Source organism: Tasmannia lanceolata, unplaced genomic scaffold (assembly GCF_043159265.1).
Source record: "Tasmannia lanceolata isolate RefF3 unplaced genomic scaffold, GAP_Taslan_0.1 ptg000019l, whole genome shotgun sequence".
Lineage (NCBI taxonomy): Eukaryota > Viridiplantae > Streptophyta > Magnoliopsida > Canellales > Winteraceae > Tasmannia > Tasmannia lanceolata.
Genome location: NW_027518696.1, coordinates 15,254,300 through 15,276,346, shown reverse-complemented (window position 1 = coordinate 15,276,346; position 22,047 = coordinate 15,254,300). Strand labels below are relative to the sequence as shown.

The following is a 22,047-nucleotide window of genomic DNA, read 5'->3' as shown; positions in this document are numbered from 1 at the left end:
CAGGTGATATAGGAGAAAACGTGGATGATGTCTTTGCAAACGAACAAATTTGATCCACAATAGGAATGGGATGAGCGATGACGTTAGAAATGACAATATAGTCATACCCTAGAGATTGAGTGTTTGTTTGAGCTTCCGTTACTTTGTTTTATAATTATTTTAAGACTTTGTTTTGTTGTGTGAAATAAGATTGCTCACTCTTTTATTTATTCGCTTAACAAAAGTAAATTTTTTTTTTGCTTTTATCGATATCCTCCTGTAGCGACCTGATTTGAAAAAAAAAATTTGGTCGTTACAATTTCGCTGAAGAGTCCCATGATTTTCCAAAGCTTGTGTTGTGAGTCGTCCCGCACCAGAAACCAGGGAGGAGCTTTTTGCGATCGTAGTGGTTCCAGATCAATGGTTTCCAGTCAGAGTTTGTAGCAGAACCAATAACATGGGGTTTAGGGAGGGTGCTCAGGTTGAAAAGATTGCCAGAAAATGGAGGATTTCACTGAAGAGTCCCATGATTTTCGAAAGCTTGTGTTGTGAGTCGTCCGGCACCAGAAATCAGGGAGGAGCTTTTTTTTAGGCATTGGTCAAAGGTGGTGCGAGAGGCTATGGCGGTTGGCTCGCACATTCGAGCTAGTGACTTGGTCCCGTCACTTGTGTTGAGTCTTTCCAGAACATGTATGTGTTCATATGTTCACATCAGTCTTGCACAGTAAGTGAAGAAATAGTACCATGTGACACATTTTGGGAGTTTGCGAACTACGGAAACCGGATCATCAGCCTTCTTTTTGTAAAGAGTGCATGTTGGGTTCCGATATCTCTTACTGGCAATCCAGTAATTCAAAAAAGAACAGGGTGATATATTCCTTTAGAAGTGGATTTGAATTTGGCTTATCTCAAAAGGAATACAGTGGAAAATTTCTAAACATTATGGGGGTATTGTTGGAGATTTAAACAATAATGCAACATGTTCTTCTGAGAAATCTAAGGGTATTACGGTCCATTTGTTTTGCATGGATTCGGATCGCATATCGGGATTCGACATGGATTTGAGTTGTTGGATTCGTCGCATCCCAAAAAGTATGATTCGTGGATTCAGTAATTTTTATTAACTATATATATATATATATATATATATATATATATATATATATATATAGGGGAAACGTTTTCTGTGCGATACCTCAGATAAGTTATCTGAGCAAGAGCTCAAAAAAACATATGGGCCCACATTGTTTGGATGATCCAAAGCATTCATTTGGATAGTCCAAAGATAGATAGAGTGTGCATAAAAAATCTGCTGCACAGGATTAGCCTAACCCTTCAATTTGTGGAGGTTAAAGTGGATGGATATAAACCTCCACAAATCTGTCCTTTTTTAACCTCCAAAAATCAAAGGGTTAGGATGATCCTATGGAGCTGATTTTTTGGGCACACCCTATATAGTAAGGGCCTATCAAATGAATGCTTTGGATCATCCAAACAATGTGGGCCCACATGATTTTTTAAGCTCTTGCTCAGATAACTTATCTGAGGTATCGCGCAGAAAACGTTTCCCCATATATATATATATATATATATATATATATATATATATATTGATGAAAAATTTGAGGGCGGAGGGTCGTACGATAGGGTTTTTTATTAGGAGAGTCGAAGAAGAGAGAAGGGGGTCGATGTTCGAGATTGGAGGGTCTTGGCACTAGGGTTTTTATTAAGAAAGGACGGTTTGTGCTCTTATAAAAAAAAGTAAAAGAACAAACGCGTTTAAAGGGAAAATATGTAGGATTCACATTTTAAAAGAGACAACGATATGTCGGATTTGCCTGGAAAAATAGGATTCACGCACGACACAGGTATGACAAAAATCCGGTTGTCTCCCACACGAATCCATGTTCAATTCGTGTGTCAAAATGTGTCGACACGGATTCAACATAAGGCGGCAAAGAATCCATGCAACACAGTTCCCTGAAGATTGTTGGAAAGTTAATCAAGAAACAATTAATACCTTAAAGAATTTCATGGTTGGGAAGGTTTTAAGTTTGGCTGTTGCGTTTATCTTTTTTGGGACAACAATGACATCTCCCTGGTGAGTCTGTAGTTTGCTGCAACTGCCAAGTGGTGGGAAATGTTTTTCCTCTGAAATGTGTTTTAGAAACAGAAACAAAACGTAAATAAATATCTGGGTGACTATTTTATAAATGTATCAGACATGTGGGAAACATCTGTGAGGCTTACATTCTTTGTCCCCATTAACAAATCATACACTTTTTATTTCTTCCCAAAGTGGTACAGAAATGGGTGGTTTTTCTGTTTTGTTTACCTCAGTTACTGGCTATGATTTAGCCGACACTTTGAATTTATTGCTGTCACACATGTCCTTCCTTGTCCGACACGACACGCGTGTCCACCCGGGCCGACACTCCTTTGGACACTTTTAAATGTCCTGCTACAAGTACTTAATGTGGGTGCGTGGATACGTTTTTTGTGCCATGTCAAGTGTGACATTCTGTTTTATTATTGCTTAGTGTTTACCTCTTTTATTATTAACTCTTCTTTTATTATAAACTCTTTTTTAGCTCTTCTTCAACAAAAAAATATTTGTTGTTGCATCATATTTACTTTCTATTTTAGCCGTGTCCCCGTGCCTAAATTTTGGGTGTTTGCCGTGTCCGACATTCCGTGTCCGTGTCGACACGCGACACTCGTGTCTGTGTCCGTGTCCGTGTCCACATTTTTATATGAGAAACACATTTTTCTACGTTGTTTAGCTTAGTTACTTGGGGATTTCAGGGAAGACTTATGTGGGGCACCTTAACATGTGGGATATGGATCGGGAACATGTGAGAAATGCATAGCAAGTGTATGTAAAATGTGTGAGAAATGTATGGGAAATAGATCTGAAACATTCCACAAATACATGCAAAAATTGCGGTAGAAAAATTGTGGAATATATATTAAAAGGAAAAAAAGATGTGCGGTAATAAAAAATAAAATAAGTAAACATACTTAGATATTTTATTTGCGCCTCTAATGATAAATAAAAAAAAAGAAGAAAATTATGCATGCATGCATTTATATGTAAAATCTTGTGAAAAAAAATCCAAAATCCAAAATTGAAGCACACTCAAAAGCGAAAAAATGTATGGGAATACACATTAAAAAAATAAATCAACTCAACTCAACTCAACTAAGCCTTTGTCCCAAACTAGTTGGGGTCGGCTAATGAATCCTTTAGAAAATTTTCATGAAGAAGGTCAAAGAATCTACCCGGCTCAAATTGACCAAGTCTCATCCTGACACTAGTTGGGTTCGTGTACATGAATCATTTTCTTCCATTCTCTCCTATCCAAGGTCATGTTCTCTGTTATCCAATAAATATTCAAATGAGTTGATTTAAGTTCCAATAAAACTATTGTTAAACCTTTTTTTAGGAAGTTACCATTAAATCTAAATAAATAAATCGTGAAACTTGTAAATATAAATCACTAGATCTTTTAATTATAATCATCTGTTAGGTCCCTTAAACTACCTGTAATGCTAACAGCCTAACCGACATTAACACTTCTTCAATAACCTACGATACCCTATCTCTTTCCGTGTGATTCTCATTCGTTTCCAATGAGGCTTAGTGCATGCTCAACTTTGTCAAGATTGATGTAAGTGCTTCAAATTTAGTTGATGTCATCTTTGTTATCATTTGTAGGAAGCACTGCTAATAGAGATTAGGAACCTGAATGATGAGGGGGTATCAGGAAATCTGAAAGACGGAGATCTTGAGCATTTTAGAAAGTACTATGCAACTGTAGTCGTACAGCTAAAGGAAGCTAGTGAACAGGCAAGTAGATTCCGCAGCTCATATTTGGAATCGGCTTTACCTTATTTAAATTGCTAGTGTTTTTTTTTTTTTGGAATTGGCATTACCTCATTTAAATTGGTAGGGTTTTCTATAAATATTGCCTTGTGCACTAGTTGATTGGCAATTTCTCATTGTTTGCAGGTGGGTTCTGCCCTTCTTGCTTTGAGACAGCGTAACACCTACCAGGGAAACTCTATGCCTTCATCAGTGAGCCGACCCATGGGAAATTCGGGAGGAACTGTTGGGCCATTGAGCTCCTTTGATCGCTCCGCTTTTCTCACTCAAGATTCAGGTTCTCAGGTTGTAGAAATTCTTGACAGCTCAAGACGGAGAGCAAGGACAATGGTGGATGCAGCTATGCAGGTAATTCAGGGGTTTTTATTATCGCATATACTTCCAATCTTGTCCTACGTATACTCCCATCTTCAGGGTTTATAATCTGGTTAACAATTATTTTCTCCTGCTCCCTATTCTCAGATGCTTACTAATTGATAATTTATGTAGATGAATTGTTTTATGAAATTAAACCTCGATTATATGTTTTTCGGTTGTTTAATATTGTTGATTCTTGGTCTATTCTGATGGTACTTTATCTCGTTGAAAAAAAAAATTAGGCGATGTCCTTATTGAAGCAAGGCGAAGATGCTTTTGTGAGGATTGGTGAGGCTATAGATTCGGCAAACAATCGGTATTTTGGAGCTGGCAATGGTGGTGTATCTGCAATGAGATCTCATACCTCTCCAGAACCAGGCCATGGCAGTTCAATTTATCAGGATCAAGCGACTTCATGCACGTCAGAGCCCACAATCGCAATTCATGCACCCAGTCCAAATCAGAACGATTTTGCTGATGGAACTGAAGCACAATTCCCTTCAGAGCTTATTTCATCCTGTGTGGCTACTCTGCTCATGATTCAGGTAATTTGGGCGTTGTGTTGGCATAATAATCCCTCTTTCTAATTGATGATTTGAATTTCGTTGAAAGGGCATCATTCATTCTCAACAAATGGCCAAGTTTGCTTTAATTTCTTAGTTCAGTGAAATTCATGCATTTCAAAGATTTTGCATCATTAGGCAGTCGTTATTACTGTTAACCATAGGTGTTTTGATTGACTGAGAAAAGGATAGTGAAAACATCCCACCATTTCTTATCAAGGATCGGATTTTCTTGCAAATTTCTGAGGAAAAAAAATACTGCAGAGGTTCTTTCGTGTGAGTTCACTTTGCTAATCTGGGGTTGGGCCCATTGCTCAATTGGACAGTGCTGTGTTTACTGCAAGCGTACAGTTTCAATCCCAGCTCAGCTCACTTACAAGCGGAAGCATAGTTCATTTTTTGTCCTTCTGGAACCAGATACTAAGGAGCAGTTACTAGAGTTCCATGTTACTTGGATTCTTTTGAATGGGCAAAGTACCTGTGTCAGACACATGTCAGATACAAATACTACAAGATTCTCTGCACCACTTTTAGATCTCTTTTATATGTTTTTTTTTTTTTTTTCTGAATACTATTACTACAACTTTACAATTACCGCATGTTTTAAGTTTCATTCATTCTAAAGGTAAGTTTTTTAAATGAAAACAAAACATTAGAATACTTGTTATAACCATACTACTCAACTCAACTCAACTCAACTAAGCTAAGCCTTTGTCCCAAACTAGTTGGGGTCGGCAACCATATTACTCAACTCAACTTAGCCTTTGTCCCAAACTAGTTGGGGTCAGCTTCGGCAACCATATTACTATATGAAATTTTTTTTATTACTATAAGATTAATTAAAATATTTTGGGGATCCACATATCTTTCTTTTTGAGGTCTGTCGAATCCCAAAGCTAGCTATCTCTTCCTTGCTCGACTTCCGACTTCGGTTCTAGTGTCGTCAGGGCAAACTGGATTCTCGGAACTGGAATTGGCAAAGAAAGAAGCCCCTGGTGCTTGAAAGACCAATACACTCTAATGAGTCCCACTACACTTGATACCGTCATCAGATTGACACTCGTACCCATGCAGCTTAGCTAGTAATTGCTTGGTTAATTTTTAGTATATGTGATTGAATCAAGACCATTTTTGGGTTCCCATTTTTGGGTACCTGTTTGTGTCAATTTTATCATCTGATGTTTGATTTGTCTTCAACATGCAGACGTGCACAGAGCGACAGTATCCGCCAGCTGAGGTGGCTCAGATATTGGATTCTGCTGTTACAAGCTTACAGCCGTGCTGTTCTCAGAACCTTCCCATTTACAGAGAGATACAGTTATGCATGGGAATCGTCAAGAACCAGATATTAGCACTCATACCAACTCAGAGTAACATTCTTCCAACAGAGCTCTCCACCATATAGACTGATTGCTGAGTGAAGGGGTCTTTTCACCCTATAAATTTACTGTTTTTTTAACTATCCTTGTCTTTTGAGGAAGTAGATGTTTCTATGCTATAAATAATTAATAATGAAAGAAATTAGTTTCCTACTTTGCCACCTGATTCTTTACAGTAATAGTAATACATACCCCATGTAAATTATGAAGTTTGGAGACCATGTAAATTATGAAGTTTGGAGATTTGTGCTGTGCATCCCCATCTTTCTGGCTTTGTAGTCTTCTTGCTTTCTTCTTGCTCTTCTTCTTGTTCTGACCATCTTCAGTGTAAATTCTTGTCTCTCTTAGAAAAAAGTTAAATCAATGTTTCTTGAAATTGGTGTTAATATGAGGATACTTCTTTCTGTACAATTGTCATTTTTTAGAGAGCTCAACCGTTTGTTTTTTTTTTCCCTCTAAATAAGAGAGTTCGTAGTTAGTTATGCTATACGAGCTTAATTGTCTGGGCAAAATCATGAGTCACGCCAACTGAGACCAACCCCACTATCCATCGACGTTAAGGGAGCCTTTACCCAAACTCAATTCCTTTAGAAGAAGGCAAACCCCAATATCGAATGACATTAACGGCATCTTCCTGAACAGGGGCGGAACCAGTAATTTACACTGGGCGGGCGGGGCGGGGGTTGTTGGGTACCTTACCAATACGCCAAAAGCTTCAGAGGTGATGGAACGTGTTAGGCAAGGCCCTTTAAACCTATCTCATACCAGGCTGGGTCTCTCCCAGTCCCATACCTAGGCGGGCCCCCACTCAGGACTGTAACATACGACCACACTTCTAAATCCGCCGTCATCGGCTGCCCACTCTGTGAGGCCTTTCTTTTTCAGGTAGCCCTTTCCACAGGTCGCCCCTTTCATGACTTCAACACGGGACGTGGTGGCTGCTCTGATACCAGATGTTAGGTACCTTACCAATACGCCAGAAGCTCCTGTTCGTGAATGCCGGTACAACCTTTTTTGTTGTTAGTGATAAAAGGGATTTTGCAAGTCATCAGGGGAATGTGGCCAGCCCTACGCTATATGTGGCTCTCCCCTGTTCCTGAAATCAAAAACTCTCTTTTTAAATATAACCAGCAGGGGAGTATTCATATGTACTACCGGCAGAGAAGGCTAGGTTAGCCGAAAGACTGTCATAGGTCCAAGAATGCAAGGTGACCTTGCTTTTTCATGGCAGGGATTGAGAAAAGGCCTTGGACCGAGGGGTCTAAGAAAAAAATTCTTCGATTGGCCTGACTTATTTTTCTTCACAAAAGAATAATAAAATGACTGCTGGTATTTTCCTGTGCTTCTGGTACCTCTTTAATGCACTTTAACTATAGCTTTGATATATATCTCTAGGGATTTGCTAGGGACCATAGCAGAAGGCATTTTGCGAGCCCGCTGTTGCTTGAGAGAGCAGCCACAGGCTCGCTTTTCAACAGATTGTCTTATTCATTTAATTCATCTAAGGTTGATGCTTTCTCATGCAACAGGCTGCTTGCGAAATTAGGGTTGCAAAGGAACCCCTTTTTTTCCCAACCTGAACCCGACCCGACCTGAACCTGACCTGACCCGATTTCTAACCCGACAAGGTTCAACCTGACCCGACCCAAGGAACCCTTTTTCCAATCCGGACCCGACTCAATCCGAGTTCAACCCAACCCAACCCGTGTTTGTAAGCTTACAAAAAAAAAAAAAATGATAAAAAATGTCGGATTTCACTCGGGACGGATTGCCCAAACCCTCAACCGACCCGAATTCAACCTGATCAGACCCAACTTTTTTTTTCGGGTTGAACCCAACCCGAGTTGCACCCCTGCGTGAATTGCCTCCTGCAATGGTCGCTAGCAAATCCCATATCTACTATATACTTTCTTTCTACTGTCATTCGCTTTTTTTTTTTTACAAGAAAATCTTTTCACTGCTGACATGGACAGTCTTTCGATTGGTGAACAGTAACTCCATTCTGCTATATAATATTGATATATGGAATTTGCTTGCTTCCATCGCAGAAGGCATTTTGCAGATCGCCTGTTGGATGTGGGAGCAGCCACCTTGTGAATGAAAAGTGAGCCTGTGTGGCTGCTCCCACATGCAGCAGGCCTTCCGCAAAATGCCTTCTCCGATGGACTCTAGCAAACTGTGCAAGAGCTTCACCATCTCTTTTACCTGAGATTCCTTTAATAGGATAGTTATGTGCTTAATTCTGATGAGATTCTTCACTTTTTTTTCTTGTTTTTTTGTATCTCCAATATGATTTTAAGAATCAAGCTCCCATCCCCAAATGCAAACTTGTCATACTCGGCACCAATAGGTGCCTTGCCTTGCCGTAGTTATGAAGAATCATTACAAATGTAATAATTTTTTTAATTAGGGGCATCATTTTCAAGGTAGAAATTAGAACATAAAGAAGTACATAATCCTAGTCAAACTAGGTAGAGTGATATGATACTCTTCCTCATTGAATATATTCACCCATGTAAATCTCTAACTCAATATGGGACTCCCATATTTGTTTATTTTCCTTCTATACGTTGGGCTTCCCAATACGTAATATGGCAAAGGCATGCGGTGGAGAATGCTTACATTTATGATTTTAATATTAAATCAACTAATAAGACAAAGAGATGCAGTGGAAAATGCTTTAACTTATGATTGTCAATACCAAGCGTTTTGGCCCCAATTAGATGAAGTCCGTAGATGGATCCATATACAAATGTGTGCGTGAGAGAGAGAGAGAGAGTCAATACCTAATGCATTAATACTATTAGATCTTAGATTGCATGGAAATTGGGTTCCATTGAGATTCTTTTAGCTCTTTAGATAAATTCCCATACCTGCATTGCACTGTAGCTCTAGATTCTCACCATGGACAACACTTACACTTTCCATTTGGTTGCCATTCCATACCCCGCCCTAGGTTTCATCAACCCAATGTTGAACACTTGCAAGCTTCTTTCCTCCAAAGCCCTTCTCATCTCCTTGGTAGTCACCGAAGAGTGGCTCGGCTTAATCAGCTCAGAGCCAAGACCGCCCAACATCCGGCTCTGCTCGATCCCCAACGTTCTCCCCTCAATCAGCAGCAAGATGAAGTCACCAGTAGAGCAGCTTCTTGATCGGCTTGAGCCGCGGGTTAGCTACATTATAGCTAGCACTTACCTATCTTGGGCTGTTCATTTAGGTGAGCAGAGGAATATTCCGGTAGCATCGCTTTGGTCGATGTCGACATCGGTGTTTACTGTGTTTCACCATTTTGACCTCCTTGTGGCCAAGGGCCACTTCCCTGTCCATGACTTGTCTGGTACGTAGCTTTTGGTTAATTGTTGATTATTGTAGAATGAGAAATTTAGCTATGACATGCACATTTGCCATTAGATGCATTTGTGTAGCCATCCTCGTATCAGATGCAATGGTCCTCAGTATGGTGTTGCTGTTGGGACCAGAGTAGAACTCACCCTTAAAAGCTAGCTGTTAAGAGGAGGGTGCCAAAGTCCTTATAAGCCCTTCCACATCCCTTCACTTTTCTTATCTGAGATCTTTGCCACTCTGCATGCTCTGAATGTGGGCCTATGAGCTTGGCAGAGTCTCAAGAGTGACAGTACTGGCGGCGGTCAGGACTGTTTGAAAAGGTGATGATAACGCCTGTATAGGTTACGCCGGTGGTAACAAATCCCCTTTATCAGCCAGTAAAGGCTAGTACAGCGGTCAAAACTGTTAATATGTTTAGATATGGACAAATGAGAGAAGTAGAGAACTACCACCTAAAAAATGTAAATGAATAATACAAAATCTGTTAAAAGGTGGGTGTTCTTGCATGCAAAAGTGAGTCACAAAGTGACATCCGTGACGATGGATAACTAGGTTTTAATATGACAGTAAAATCAAACAATACAAAACGACTTGTATTGTTTGATTAGTAAATGATAACTAACGTCACACACTAGAAAATGGAAAATGTGTACTTTTACTTTGATTTTCCACTTTAGGCGCATCCAAACCGACCCTTGATCGTCTTTCAAAGAGGCAATCGACCACCAAATGGGACCATTCCCCACACCCGTGGGGCTTGGCGTCTTGCAAAGGGGCAACCTAGTTGCAGGCCTTGTTAAATGGGTTCGATTGGACTTGGTAGGGGAAACCAAACTATTTTTTAAAAATATTCATTTCGGCCTTGATACTTTAAAACACTAAGAAATGAACAACTAGTCATCATCATTTACATAACCACAAGATAACTAGTGTAAGGTAACGCAGGAGCAAAGTGAGGTATATAGAAGTTATTATTTATCCATATATATATCTCTATGATCTCAAAAAATAAACATCCTTTGTAATCTATTGTAAACTTATCATACAATACAAACTCAATAAACATTTTATTGAGTGTGAGAATTAACATTTGGTTTTTCCTATCCTAACAATTAGAATAATTCTAGCGAGATTGCGAAATAGGAAGATTCTGACTACAAACTGTGTCAAATGGCAAAATAACGGAAGACTAAAATATACATGAAGCTATCAAGTGTAAAACAACTCCTACCAAATGACAATCTGAGAGTGCCTAGACATCTGTAAAACACTCCTCTCAAATGACAATCTGAGAGTGCCTAGACATCGTACATTAGCAAGAAGATATGGATAGATATTTCGTCTCCAGAAGCCCCATATTGATATAAAATTTGTTATGATCAGATGGTGAGATAAAAAGCTCAAAAGTTATGGCCAAATTAATGTTCACCTAGATATTGCAGAATCGTCTCTGTAGCTTCTTGCTCCTCAAAGGTTGTTTTTAAAGGCCATGATTCTCTGTATAATCATCCGCCATGACCAACACAACAACATAGAGGAATGCCCAAGAAGACGCTAGGACCAAAACGGCTGCTGCCTATGCCCACTACATGTGGACCAAACATGAGCACAGTTAGAGGCCATCCCGTCCAGGGTGTCCTCCCAAGGAATCCTTATATCATTTTCCTAAAATTCGTTATATCTAGTGAATTACAAGAACATGTTCATGTCATTCATGTCCCACATTTTGGTTAAGTATTTATACCTAATTATGTCCATCAAGTCTGTAAGAATTGTTGAATCTTTCTATTAACTTGCTGTAGAAAGAGGAGATGAGCTTGTTGACTACATACCCGGACTAGCTTCGGTTCGATTGGCCGATCTCTACACAGATATCCACTACTCTTCTTATGGGAAGGATGACAATGACCTAAGGCGAAAATTGGAAGCCTTTTCTTGTGTGACCAGAGCACAATGCATCCTCTTCACTTCGTTCTACGAGCTCGAGGCCAATGCCATTGACACTCTAAGGGAAAACCTTTCACCACACATCTACACCGTAGGCCCTTCCATCCCTTACTTGACAGTACACGAAAATTCGGCCGATCCAAACAGCATGGACTACTATAATTGGCTAGATTCCCAACCCGAAAACTCGGTCTTGTACATAGCTTTCGGCAGCTTCTTAACAGTTGCGATCAAACAGATGGAGGAATTTGCAAAAGGGTTGTGCTCTAGCGGGACCCTATTCTTGTGGGTCGTGCGCGAGGAGGCGGATGCCTCGCAATTGAGAGATTTGTGTGGTGAGATGAGGATGGTTGTGCCATGGTGTGAGCAATTGAAGGTTCTATGCCATTCTTCTGTTGGGGGCTTCTTAACTCACTGTGGATGGAATTCTGCTCTAGAGGATGTGTTTGCAGGGGTACCCATGCTTACTTTTCCCCTGTATTATGATCAATTCACTGACAGCAAGCTAATAGTGGAAGTTTGGAAAGTGGGTATTAGCATGAAGAGAGAAGTGAGTGTGGAAAATGTTATCAAGAGAGGAGAAATTGCACAGTTTGTAGAGAGATTGATGGACTTAGATGGACATGAAAGTAAAGAGCTAAGGAAAGGAGCTAAAGAACTCCATGAGGTTTGCAAAAGAGCAATAGGAAAGGGTGGATCATCTTATACCGACCTTGATGCTTTTAACAGAGATATTGAGCAAAGTCATAGCTATAAGGCCAAAGGTCAGTGACTTGGTTTTATTGGCTTAATCAAATAAGCTACTGATGGGTTCAAACCAATGAATTTGATTGTAGTGTGAATTAAAATGGATTTGATATTCATTGGATTGTGATACTTGTGTACTTTTGAAACCTGCCTAACTACTTCTCTATGTTCACTGATATGTCATTGGCTTTTATGTCTGCTGACTCATCTTGGGTATGCTTATGTTTCTCAATTATTTTTTCTTAATTTCGGTAATCTTACTAATCTAGAAACAATCAGATCAAAAGTGCAGTTAGTAGAACCTGTTTAAGTTGATATAAGTAAATAACCTCTCTGTCTGAGTAGAAAATCTCCTGTCTCAACTTCAGACTTAAGACCCCTGAGGCATCCAATCTAAGTAAGACCCCTGAGGGATCCAATCTTTGTAAGACACCTGAGGCATCCAATCTGTGTGAGACCCCTGACACATCTAATCTTTGTAAGACCCCTGAGGCATCTAATACGTGTAAGACCCCTGAGAGTTCATTCCTCCATCTTATCTTGTTCTCCATTTTTTTCCAATCCATTTTCCCTAATCCTCTTGACAGGGATTGAGAAAAGGATTGAGAAAAGGCCTTGGACCAAGGGGTCTAAGAAAAGATTCTTCGATTGGCCTGACTTATTTTTCTTCACAAAAGAATAATAAGATGGCTGCTGGTATTTTCCTGTGCTTCTGGTACCTCTTTAATGCACTTTAACTATAGCTTTGATATATATCTCTAGGGATTTGCTAGGGACCATAGCAGAAGGCATTTTGCGAGCCCGCTGTTGTATGAGAGAGCAGCCACAGGCTCACTTTTCAACAGATTGTCTTATTCATTTAATTCATCTAAGGTTGATGCTTTCTCATGCACTCGCGAAATTAGGGTTGCAAAGGAACCCCTTTTTTTCCCCAACCTGAACCCGACCCGACCTGAACCTGACCGGACCCTGTTTCCAACCCGACAAGGTTCAACCTGACCCGACCCAAGGAACCCTTTTTTCCAATCCGAACCCGACTCAACCCGAGTTCAACCCAATGCAACCCAACCCGTGTTTTTAGCTTACAAAAGAAAAGAAAGAAAAAAGTTTATGTCGGGTTTCACTCAGGACGGGTTGCCCAAACGCTCAACAGGCCATCTGCAAATTCGGCGAGTCTTTCGATTGGTGAACAGTAACTCCATTCTGCTATATAATATTGATATATGGGATTTGCTAGCGTCCATCGCCGAAGGCATTTTGCAGATCGCCTGTTGCATGTGGGAGCAGCCACCTTCTTAATGAAGACAAAATCTGCTGAAAAGTGAGCCTGTGTGGCTGCTCCCACATGCAACAGGCCATCCGCAAAATGCCTTCTGCGATGGACTCTGCAAGAGCTTCACCATCTCTTTTACTCGAGATTCCTTTAATATGACAGTTTTCTATGTACTGAATTCTGATGTGATTCCTCACTTCTTTTTTTTTGTTTTTTATCTCCAATATGATTTTAAGATTCAAGCTCCCATCCCCAAATGCAAACTCGTCATACTCGGCACCAATAGGTGCCTTGCCGTAGCCGTAGTTGGGAAGAATCATTACAAATGTAATAATTTTTTTAAGAAGATTTGACGTAGGGGGGTCAAATAAATCGTATAATGACACAGGGGTCTAGCTATAGCAAAAATGACATAAGGGGGTCAAAATTTGGTTTTCTAAATTTTCAATGACGAGAATGCCCTTGTGGCAGAAATAGGTGATATGACTTTTAAGAAATAAAAAGCATTTCAGTTTCCCTCTCTTTCTCTTCCCTCTTCTATCTTCCCTCTTCTCTCCTCCCGTCTGTGTTTTTTTTTTTTTCCGTCCTCTTCTCCGGCGATCTCTACGGGTCTGTTTGGTTCGTGAATCTCGGCGGGAAGGGGGAGTGAAAGGGGATTTGTGCAGAATGGCAATGAAAGGACCTTATGGGGGTGGGGTTTTGAAGTAACGTTTGGTTGTAGGGATGCTTACTAGGATTTTGTTAGAACTAAATTCTCAAATGCCATTTGGTTACAAGAATTTAGCGGAAGATATGCGACGAAGCAGTGCGTGGAGCCTCATCCGTCGTTTGAGAAGGCCATTCCTGTTGAAATTCTAATACAGAAACTCGGTTTTGGGGGTTTGCCATTCGGTTCTCATTGGAGAGCCACGTGGGCCGACCGTATCCCGACATTGTTGTGGGTGTTTTGACCATCGGGTTTGAAAAACACAACCAAACGACGTGCCGGCATCTAAAATTCCCACGAAATTCTAATGAGATGCCTGATTTTTGACAACCAAACAGAGCCGTAGGCAATCTCTCCGGCGATCTCGACGAAGGTGAAGCACGTATGAAACCTGGAAAACAGTAAACCCTACCAGGTCTCAGTTTATTTTTCATGATTTGTCTTCGGTGTGAGTACGAAGTAGAGATGTAGTTTGTAGTCAGTTGACAAATTTGTATTCTCACCTGTCATAGTAGAGATGTAGATGTAGTTTGTAGTCTCACTTCTCATACTAAAAGCTTTTGAACTACATTTATGCTTTTGAACTTTCCAAGAATAAAAGCTTTCTTAACATCCATTTATTTTGAGCAACAAATTCTTGAAAAGATAAACATTAAAGAAATTGATGCTTTAACAATAGGAGTTGAGTGTATATTTAGAGAAAAAATAAACCATTTGTGGCAAACACACCGTTCTTACAGTTGGGGTACATGTTTCCAGATGGCATTCTTATACAATCACATATCTTTCTCCATTGCCTTCACCCCCTTGTTATCTTTCATATTATTTTCTTTACTATCTGAAAGAAATAATTTGCAAAGATTTTATTTAAGAGAAATGTGGCAGTGTGATATGATAATGCGCAAATGGTGGTTGTGCTCCATAAGATATTGCTATTATTAGTATATCAAAACTCATGCTATCCTATTTAGCTTTGGTGTTAAATGTGAAAGTGCTTGCGAAAAGAAGACAGACATGAGTTTGAAGAGTGTAGGGATTGAATTTTTGAGGGCCCATAATCCCTTCTCTAATACCATGCATAGCTCCCCTCTATTGCCCTTGAGAAGCCCCCCTTAGGTACTAATAACCCCTTTTTGTAGCTGAAAACCCATGACTTTCAACTTCACGACCATCTTCTGGATTTGATGGACCCTCCAAGGGTACTTCTTCTACCCCATTTGAGGGCCCATAATCCCTTCTCTAATACCATGCATAGCTCCCCTCTATTGCCCTTGAGAAGCCCCCCTTAGGTACTAATAACCCCTTTTTTGTAGCTGAAAACCCATGACTTTCAACTTGACGACCATCTTCTGGATTTGATGGACCCTCCAAGGGTACTTCTTCTACCCCATTTGAGGGCCCATAATCCCTTCTTTAATACCATGCATAGCTCCCCTCTATTGCCCTTGAGAAGCCCCCCTTAGGTACTAATAACCCTTTTTTTGTAGCTGAAAACCCATGACTTTCAACTTTAGAACTTTCTTCTGGATTTGATGGACCCTCCAAGGGTACTTCTACCCCATTTGGGTGCCCATAATCCCTTCTCTAATACCATGCATAGCTCCCCTCGGTTGCCCTTGAGAAGCCCCCCTTAGGTACTAATAACCCCTTTTTTGTAGATGAAAACCCATGACTTTCAACTTGACGACCATCTTCTGGATTTGATGGACCCTCCAAGGGTACTTCTTCTATCCCATTTGAGGGCCCAAAATCCCTTCTCTAATGCCATGCATAGCTCCCCTCGGTTGCCCTTGAGAAGCCCCCCTTATATACTAATAACCCCTTCTTTGTAGCTGAAAACCCATGACTTTCAACTTCACGACCATCTTCTGGATTTGATGGACCCTCCAAGGGTACTTCTTCTACCCCATTTGAGGGCCCATAATCCCTTCTCTAATACCATGCATAGCTCCCCTCTATTGCCCTTGAGAAGCCCCCCTTAGGTACTAATAACCCCTTTTTTGTAGCTGAAAACCCATGACTTTCAACTTCAAGACTTTCTTCTAGATTTGATGGACCCTCCAAGGGTACTTCTTCTACCCCATTTGAGGGCCCATAATCCCTTCTCTAATACCATGCATAGCTCCCCTCTATTGCCCCTGAGAAGCCCCCCTTAGGTACTAATAACCCATTTTTTGTAGCTGAAAACCCATGACTTTCAACTTCAGGACTTTCTTCTGGATTTGATGGACCCTCCAAGGGTACTTCTTCTACCCTATTTGAGTGCCCATAATCCCTTCTCTAATACCATGCATAGCTCCCCTCGGTTGCCCTTGAGAAGCCCCCCTTAGGTACTAATAACCCCTTCTTTGTAGCTGAAAACCCATGACTTTCAACTTGAGGACCTTCTTCTGGATTTGATGGACCCTCCGAGGGTACTTCTCCTACCCCATTTGAGTGCCCATAATCCCTTCTCTAATACCATCCATAGGTCCCCTCTATTGCCCTTGAGAAGCCCCCCTTAGGTACTAGTAACCCCTTTTTTGTAGCTGAAAACCCATGACTTTCAACTTCACGACCATCTTCTGGATTTGATGGACCCTCCGAGGGTACCTCCTCTACCCCATTTGAGGGCCCATAATCCCTTCTCTAATACCATCCATAGATCCCCTCTGTTGCCCTTGAGAAGCCCCCCTTAGGTACTAATAACCCCTTCTTTGTAGCTGAAAACCCATGCCTTTCAACTTGAGCACCATCTTTGGATTTGCTGCACCCTCCAAGGGTACTTCTCCTACCCCATTTGAGGGCCCATAATCCCTTCTCTAATACCATCAATAGGTACCCTCTATTGGCCTTGAGAAGCCCTCCTTAGGTACTAATAACCCCTTTTTTGTAGCTGAAAACCCATGACTTTCAACTTCAGGACTTTCTTCTGGATTTGATGGACCATCCAAGGGTACTTCTTCTACCCCATTTGAGTGCCCATAATCCCTTCTGCTGTAATTTAATTAAGAAAATATTATATCCTTGCCAGATGTAACATGTTAAACTAATTTCTCGTAGATTTCGTCTTTAAACTAGATTTCGTACTGTGACCTGTGTACTTGAAATGCATTGTTCACTTATATTAAATTATTTCCATGCTTCAGTCTGGTATTAAATGTACTGAGAAAAAATATGTTATCATCTTCTTCTCATGTTTAAGTCTTAACCATATCATATACTCCTTTTACAGACAAGTTTTCAATCAGGAAGGTCATATTTTCTTCTTTCAACGTGTGCCTCCGAAGGTTTTGCTTATGTCGGCCTCTACTTATTCGCCTTGAGAAGCCCCCTTTACGTACTGGTTCTTATCATATCTTGTCTGCCCTTTGCAGGTCTTCGTAAACTGGCACGCACAATGCTTTCTCTGCTGTTACACTATGATGGCATACTGAAGGATGACGTTAATTGGGAATATGTTGGTGGGAGTAAGAAATTGTTATTGGTAAGTCCCCGAATGAATCTTAAAGAATTGGAGGCTCTAATCCACAGTCGAATTGGGAGTATTGGAGGAGGGGTGTCACTATCCATCAAATGTCGATATGTTGTTGATCCATATATAAGCACTCTAATCGACGTCGATAGCGATGAAATCTTCCAATCGTTGGTTAAGGTGCTTGAGAAAGATCATTTCAACTCTGTGATGCTATACATAACAAAAATTGACAATGGCCTAAATTCATCTTATTCTTCAATTCTGCCCACAAACAATGTCATACCTTCTACTTCATTTTCACCTCGAAATCCCTCTCATAACCTGCCCATACGTTTGACTTCTGTACCACCGATTCCCTCTCAAAATCCCTCTCATAATGCATGCATACCTCCTACTTCCGTTCCACCGATTCCACACCTAAGATATCCATCGGAACGAGTAACTGTCACTCCCGACTCTCGTTTTGAAGTAGACTTAGAAAGAGAATATGAAACAGAATTGGGTAATACAAGCATAGGAGGTGACTCGGCACAATTTAGTTCAAGGTATGTCTTGTACAATTTTATTTATATTGAAGCACTCAATCTACTATCCTAATTTTATATTGTTGAACTGTGTAGGGTACGAGTTGGCCAAAATGAAAACTTCTCGGACGATATGTATGAGAACCCTACCTCCGAAGATATCATTGTCCCCGGGAATGATGCAGATGTGCCGTTGGAGCATATTAACGTTTTGGAGGATGATTTTCATGTCTTCGGTTGTGATTTCGAAGAATTTAGAACTGAAGATGACAATGATGATGATCCTGCAGAGGATGATGATGAGGATGATGACGAGGCTGAGGCTGAGGCTGAGGCTGAGGTTCAGGATGAGGAGGGTGATGAGGCCGCCCATGATCCTGAAGTGGCTCCCCCTACCGCCAATGGTTGGCCATTTCTACCTGCTGGCACAAGTCGGCCACTGGAAGTAGACGACATGTATGTTGGGGCTGATGAGGTAGATGCAGATAATCTTCAGTTCGATGAGTTAACTGTTGGGGCTATGTATCCAAATATGAAGCAGTTCAAGAAGGCCGTTAAGGAGTATAATTCGGCAGCGATTCATGTTCAAGAAGTCACGGTCAACTCCCAAGAAGTATGCCGTTGTATGCAAGGAACCAGGTTGCAAGTGGCGTATATCAGGCATTAGCCGTATGACTTATGTGTTAGTGAAGAAGTTTGTGAGCGACCATACGTGTACATCTCACTTAAAGGGCAATGATAATCATCTAGCTACATCCCCATGGGTTGCCGAGACATGCTTACCCCTATTTGACCGTCCAGAAGATGTGGGGACAGGGATCATAAGACAGTACATGAAGTCGCACTGGGGTATAACCATGACCTACCGTAGAGCACACCTTGCGATGAACATCTTCCTTGAAATAAAGTGTGGAAATGTGGAGGACTCATACCGCTTGCTCCCTGCACTGATAGTTGAGATGATGAGAACAAACCCGGGGACCTACATGTGTGTTTTTCGAGCGAGAGATCTACGTCCAGGGGGAGATGATAAATTTGCTCGCTTATTCTGGGCATTTAGTCCCAGCATACGTTCTTTCCAACGAACACTCAGATCGATAGTTTTGGTCGATGGGACGCATCTACGTGGAAAGTATCTTGGAATCTTACTGATCGCAGTTGGGGTAGACGGGAACAACGGCTTAGTTCCATTAGCTTTTGGTGTTGTCGAGACTGAGAACGAAGATAGCTGGTGCTGGTTCCTCTATTTGGTGAAGCGGCACGTATTGCCTGAGGGGATAGGCGTATTGACCCTGTGCTCCGATCGACAAAAGGGGTTGATGCAAGCAGTGCCTAAAGTAATGCCTATTGCAAACCATAGCTACTGCATCCGTCACCTCGCCGCCAATCTGTACACCGACTTCAAAGACCCTTTACTTAAGAAATTGTTCTGGAGAGCTGCTAGGGCTTTGAGAGAGAGTGTTTTCATAGACACAATGGAAAAAATTAAGGCGAGGAATAAAAATGCACACAACTGGATAGCCGCTATTCCGAAGGAAAACTGGGCTAGTTTCTACTTCAAGGGGGAAAGATATGATGTGTTGACCACCAATAGATCGGAGTGTTACAATGCAGTGCTTAAGGATGCCAGAAAATTGCCGATTGCAGCTGCGGTGGAGCTGACTCGTTTTAAGAGCTCCGAATACATACAGAAACGTCAAGCGATGGGCCTTCAATGGGAAACAAAGTGCACGCATTATGCAGAAAACATTTGGGACTGGCCAGGGAACAGGGTCGCGGATATACTGCTTATCGAGTAGGTGTGCACGAATTTGAAGTAAGGTCCCGTGATCATCATGATGTCGTAAACTTGGTGCAACAAACCTGTACATGTCGTGAGTTCCAAACGCTTGGCCTTCCGTGCGGACATGCCATGGCAGCCATTGCCATCACAGATTTTGATGAGTACGATTATTGCCATAAATGGTTTCGTATAGAGATGTATCGGCAATACGTGGTGTGCATAGTTGAAGGCTGGCAAGTTTTCTGAGGAGAACCCAATTTTTTGAAGGTGGAATACTCTATTTTTTGTTATACTGTAATTAATGGTATACTGTAATTAGTGGTGTGCATAGTTGAAGGCTGCCCAGTTTTATGAGGGAAACCCAATTTTATGAAGGTGGAATACTCTATTTTTTGTTATACTGTAATTAATGGTATACTGTAATTAGTGGTGTGCATAGTTGAAGGCTGCCCAGTTTTATGAGGGAAACCCAATTTTTTGAAGGTGGAATACTGTATTATTTGTTATACTGTAATTAATGGTATACTGTAATTACTGGTATACTGTAATTTTTGGAGGGAAACCCTGTTTTCTTAAGGTGGAATGGGTTGTCATAGTTGAAGGCTGCCCAGTTTTCTGAAGCTCGAATGAGTTCTACCTTGCAAGCATTGTTAAAATAAGCTTTTCCCTGCTGGTAAGAAAATTCAAGAACTGGAAAATTAAATTGGTTGTATATATATATATATATATATATATATATATATATATATATATGACCTTTTTGTTCATTTTGCAAAAAGTTTGTCATGTTGCAAAAAAGTTTGCAAAAAGCTTTTCCCTGCTGGTAAGAAAGGGCGAAATAAAGTTTGTCATTTTGCAACCTTTATTTATTGACCTTTTTGTTCGTTTCATGGGCATTGATGTCCCAAAAAAATGGAGCATAGAGCATTACTCCCCCTTAATATATGCATATTATTATGACTTGGGAGCTCAAATATTCTCCCCCTTTTGTCATCACCAAAAAAGGTGGAACAAAAGGAAAGAGAGTAGGTGTGAGCCAATGAAAGTGCATACAACCACTCAAAGGACATAGCATCCACGACACATCATAACAGTGACAGAATTATATAAAACGGAATACATCCCAAAAAGATCCAACTGACTATCCAGGCAACTACCTAAATATGATCCATACAACCAACTGATAATCCAAACACTATAGAAACATATAGATAAGGCTAATATAAAAAAAATCTGAACAAGACAGGATCCATCATCAGAGAACTAGAGCCATCTACTGCTCCGAAGGAGGCGGTGGGTGATGAGAAGAACTGCCCGGCGCCTGGCCCCACTGACCACTGGAGATGTAGCGATAATAGGCGGCCCACTGGTCATCAAAGTGGGAAGTCATGGTGTGGAAGCGAGTCGAAATCGCAGAGTCGACATGGGTAGACAACTGCTGAAACTGAGAGGCCATGGATCGCTCAATGGCCTCCTGCATGTGAGCCAAATCCTGGCGAGTGCAGAAATGAGATGTATCTTCTGAAGGCTGAGGTGCCGGTGCAGGCTGGTCCTCGGCTTCGTAGCCTCCTCCATCGTGAACATCGATGTCAATCGCTGCTTCATTAAGAGCCATGCGGTTAAAGGTCGGAACATCAAATGGGGCAGTAGGAGTCATGGTCATCTCTCCATCCAAGGTGATGCCGAAGTGCCGGAAGACACGGGTGAGAATCATGCCATATGGCAAGGAAGATCGGTAGCGTTCAGGGGTCTGAAACATGAAGTGAAACATGATATATGACAGACAAAGCTGGCGGCCCTCTAGGATGCTGTAGATAATATATGCCTCTAAGGGTCTTACGGCTTCACGCATCCCACCACGAGGTATGAAGATGTGGTAATGAAGTTATGGAGCACGCGCGCAACCGGAATGAGGTCGGCAGATTGTACGGGCATATTAGGGTGGTAGCGCCGTGTTATCCGCCCATAGACAGTGTCATGATCAATATCATCAAGTTCATGCGTCCCATCGTCCGGCCAAAAATAGTGTAAGAGGCCCTCATGGCTAATCCCAAATACTGTGGCAAAAGTCTGATAGGTGAGTTTGATGACAGTTTTCTTG

General features: G+C 41.1%; 2 protein-coding genes and 1 pseudogene across 10 annotated transcripts in view; all 3 read left to right on the top strand.

The window, feature by feature from the left end:
• Nucleotides 1–6,418, top strand: part of LOC143852659 (protein ALWAYS EARLY 3-like) — a 73,711-nt gene extending 67,293 nt beyond the window's left edge. For 8 of the 9 annotated variants that reach the window (XM_077362167.1, XM_077362170.1, XM_077362169.1 and 5 more), the window contains 4 exons: nt 3,698–3,829; nt 3,992–4,213; nt 4,465–4,767; nt 5,990–6,418. In XM_077362167.1, the coding sequence (XP_077218282.1) occupies nt 3,698–3,829; nt 3,992–4,213; nt 4,465–4,767; nt 5,990–6,190 (858 nt within the window). In that variant the 3' untranslated portion in view covers nt 6,191–6,418. The remainder of the gene's footprint in view (nt 1–3,697; nt 3,830–3,991; nt 4,214–4,464; nt 4,768–5,989) is intronic. The other variant, XM_077362175.1, reaches the window with a different exon arrangement.
• Nucleotides 6,419–9,068: 2,650 nt separating this feature from the next.
• Nucleotides 9,069–12,259, top strand: LOC143852350 (UDP-glycosyltransferase 87A1 pseudogene; annotated as a pseudogene).
• Nucleotides 12,260–19,020: 6,761 nt separating this feature from the next.
• Nucleotides 19,021–19,962, top strand: LOC143852349 (uncharacterized). The gene is made up of 2 exons (XM_077361731.1): nt 19,021–19,500; nt 19,654–19,962. The coding sequence occupies exons 1-2, from the start codon at nt 19,021–19,023 to the stop codon at nt 19,960–19,962; spliced, it is 789 nt and encodes a 262-aa protein (XP_077217846.1).
• The last annotated feature ends 2,085 nt before the right edge of the window (nt 19,963–22,047 follow it).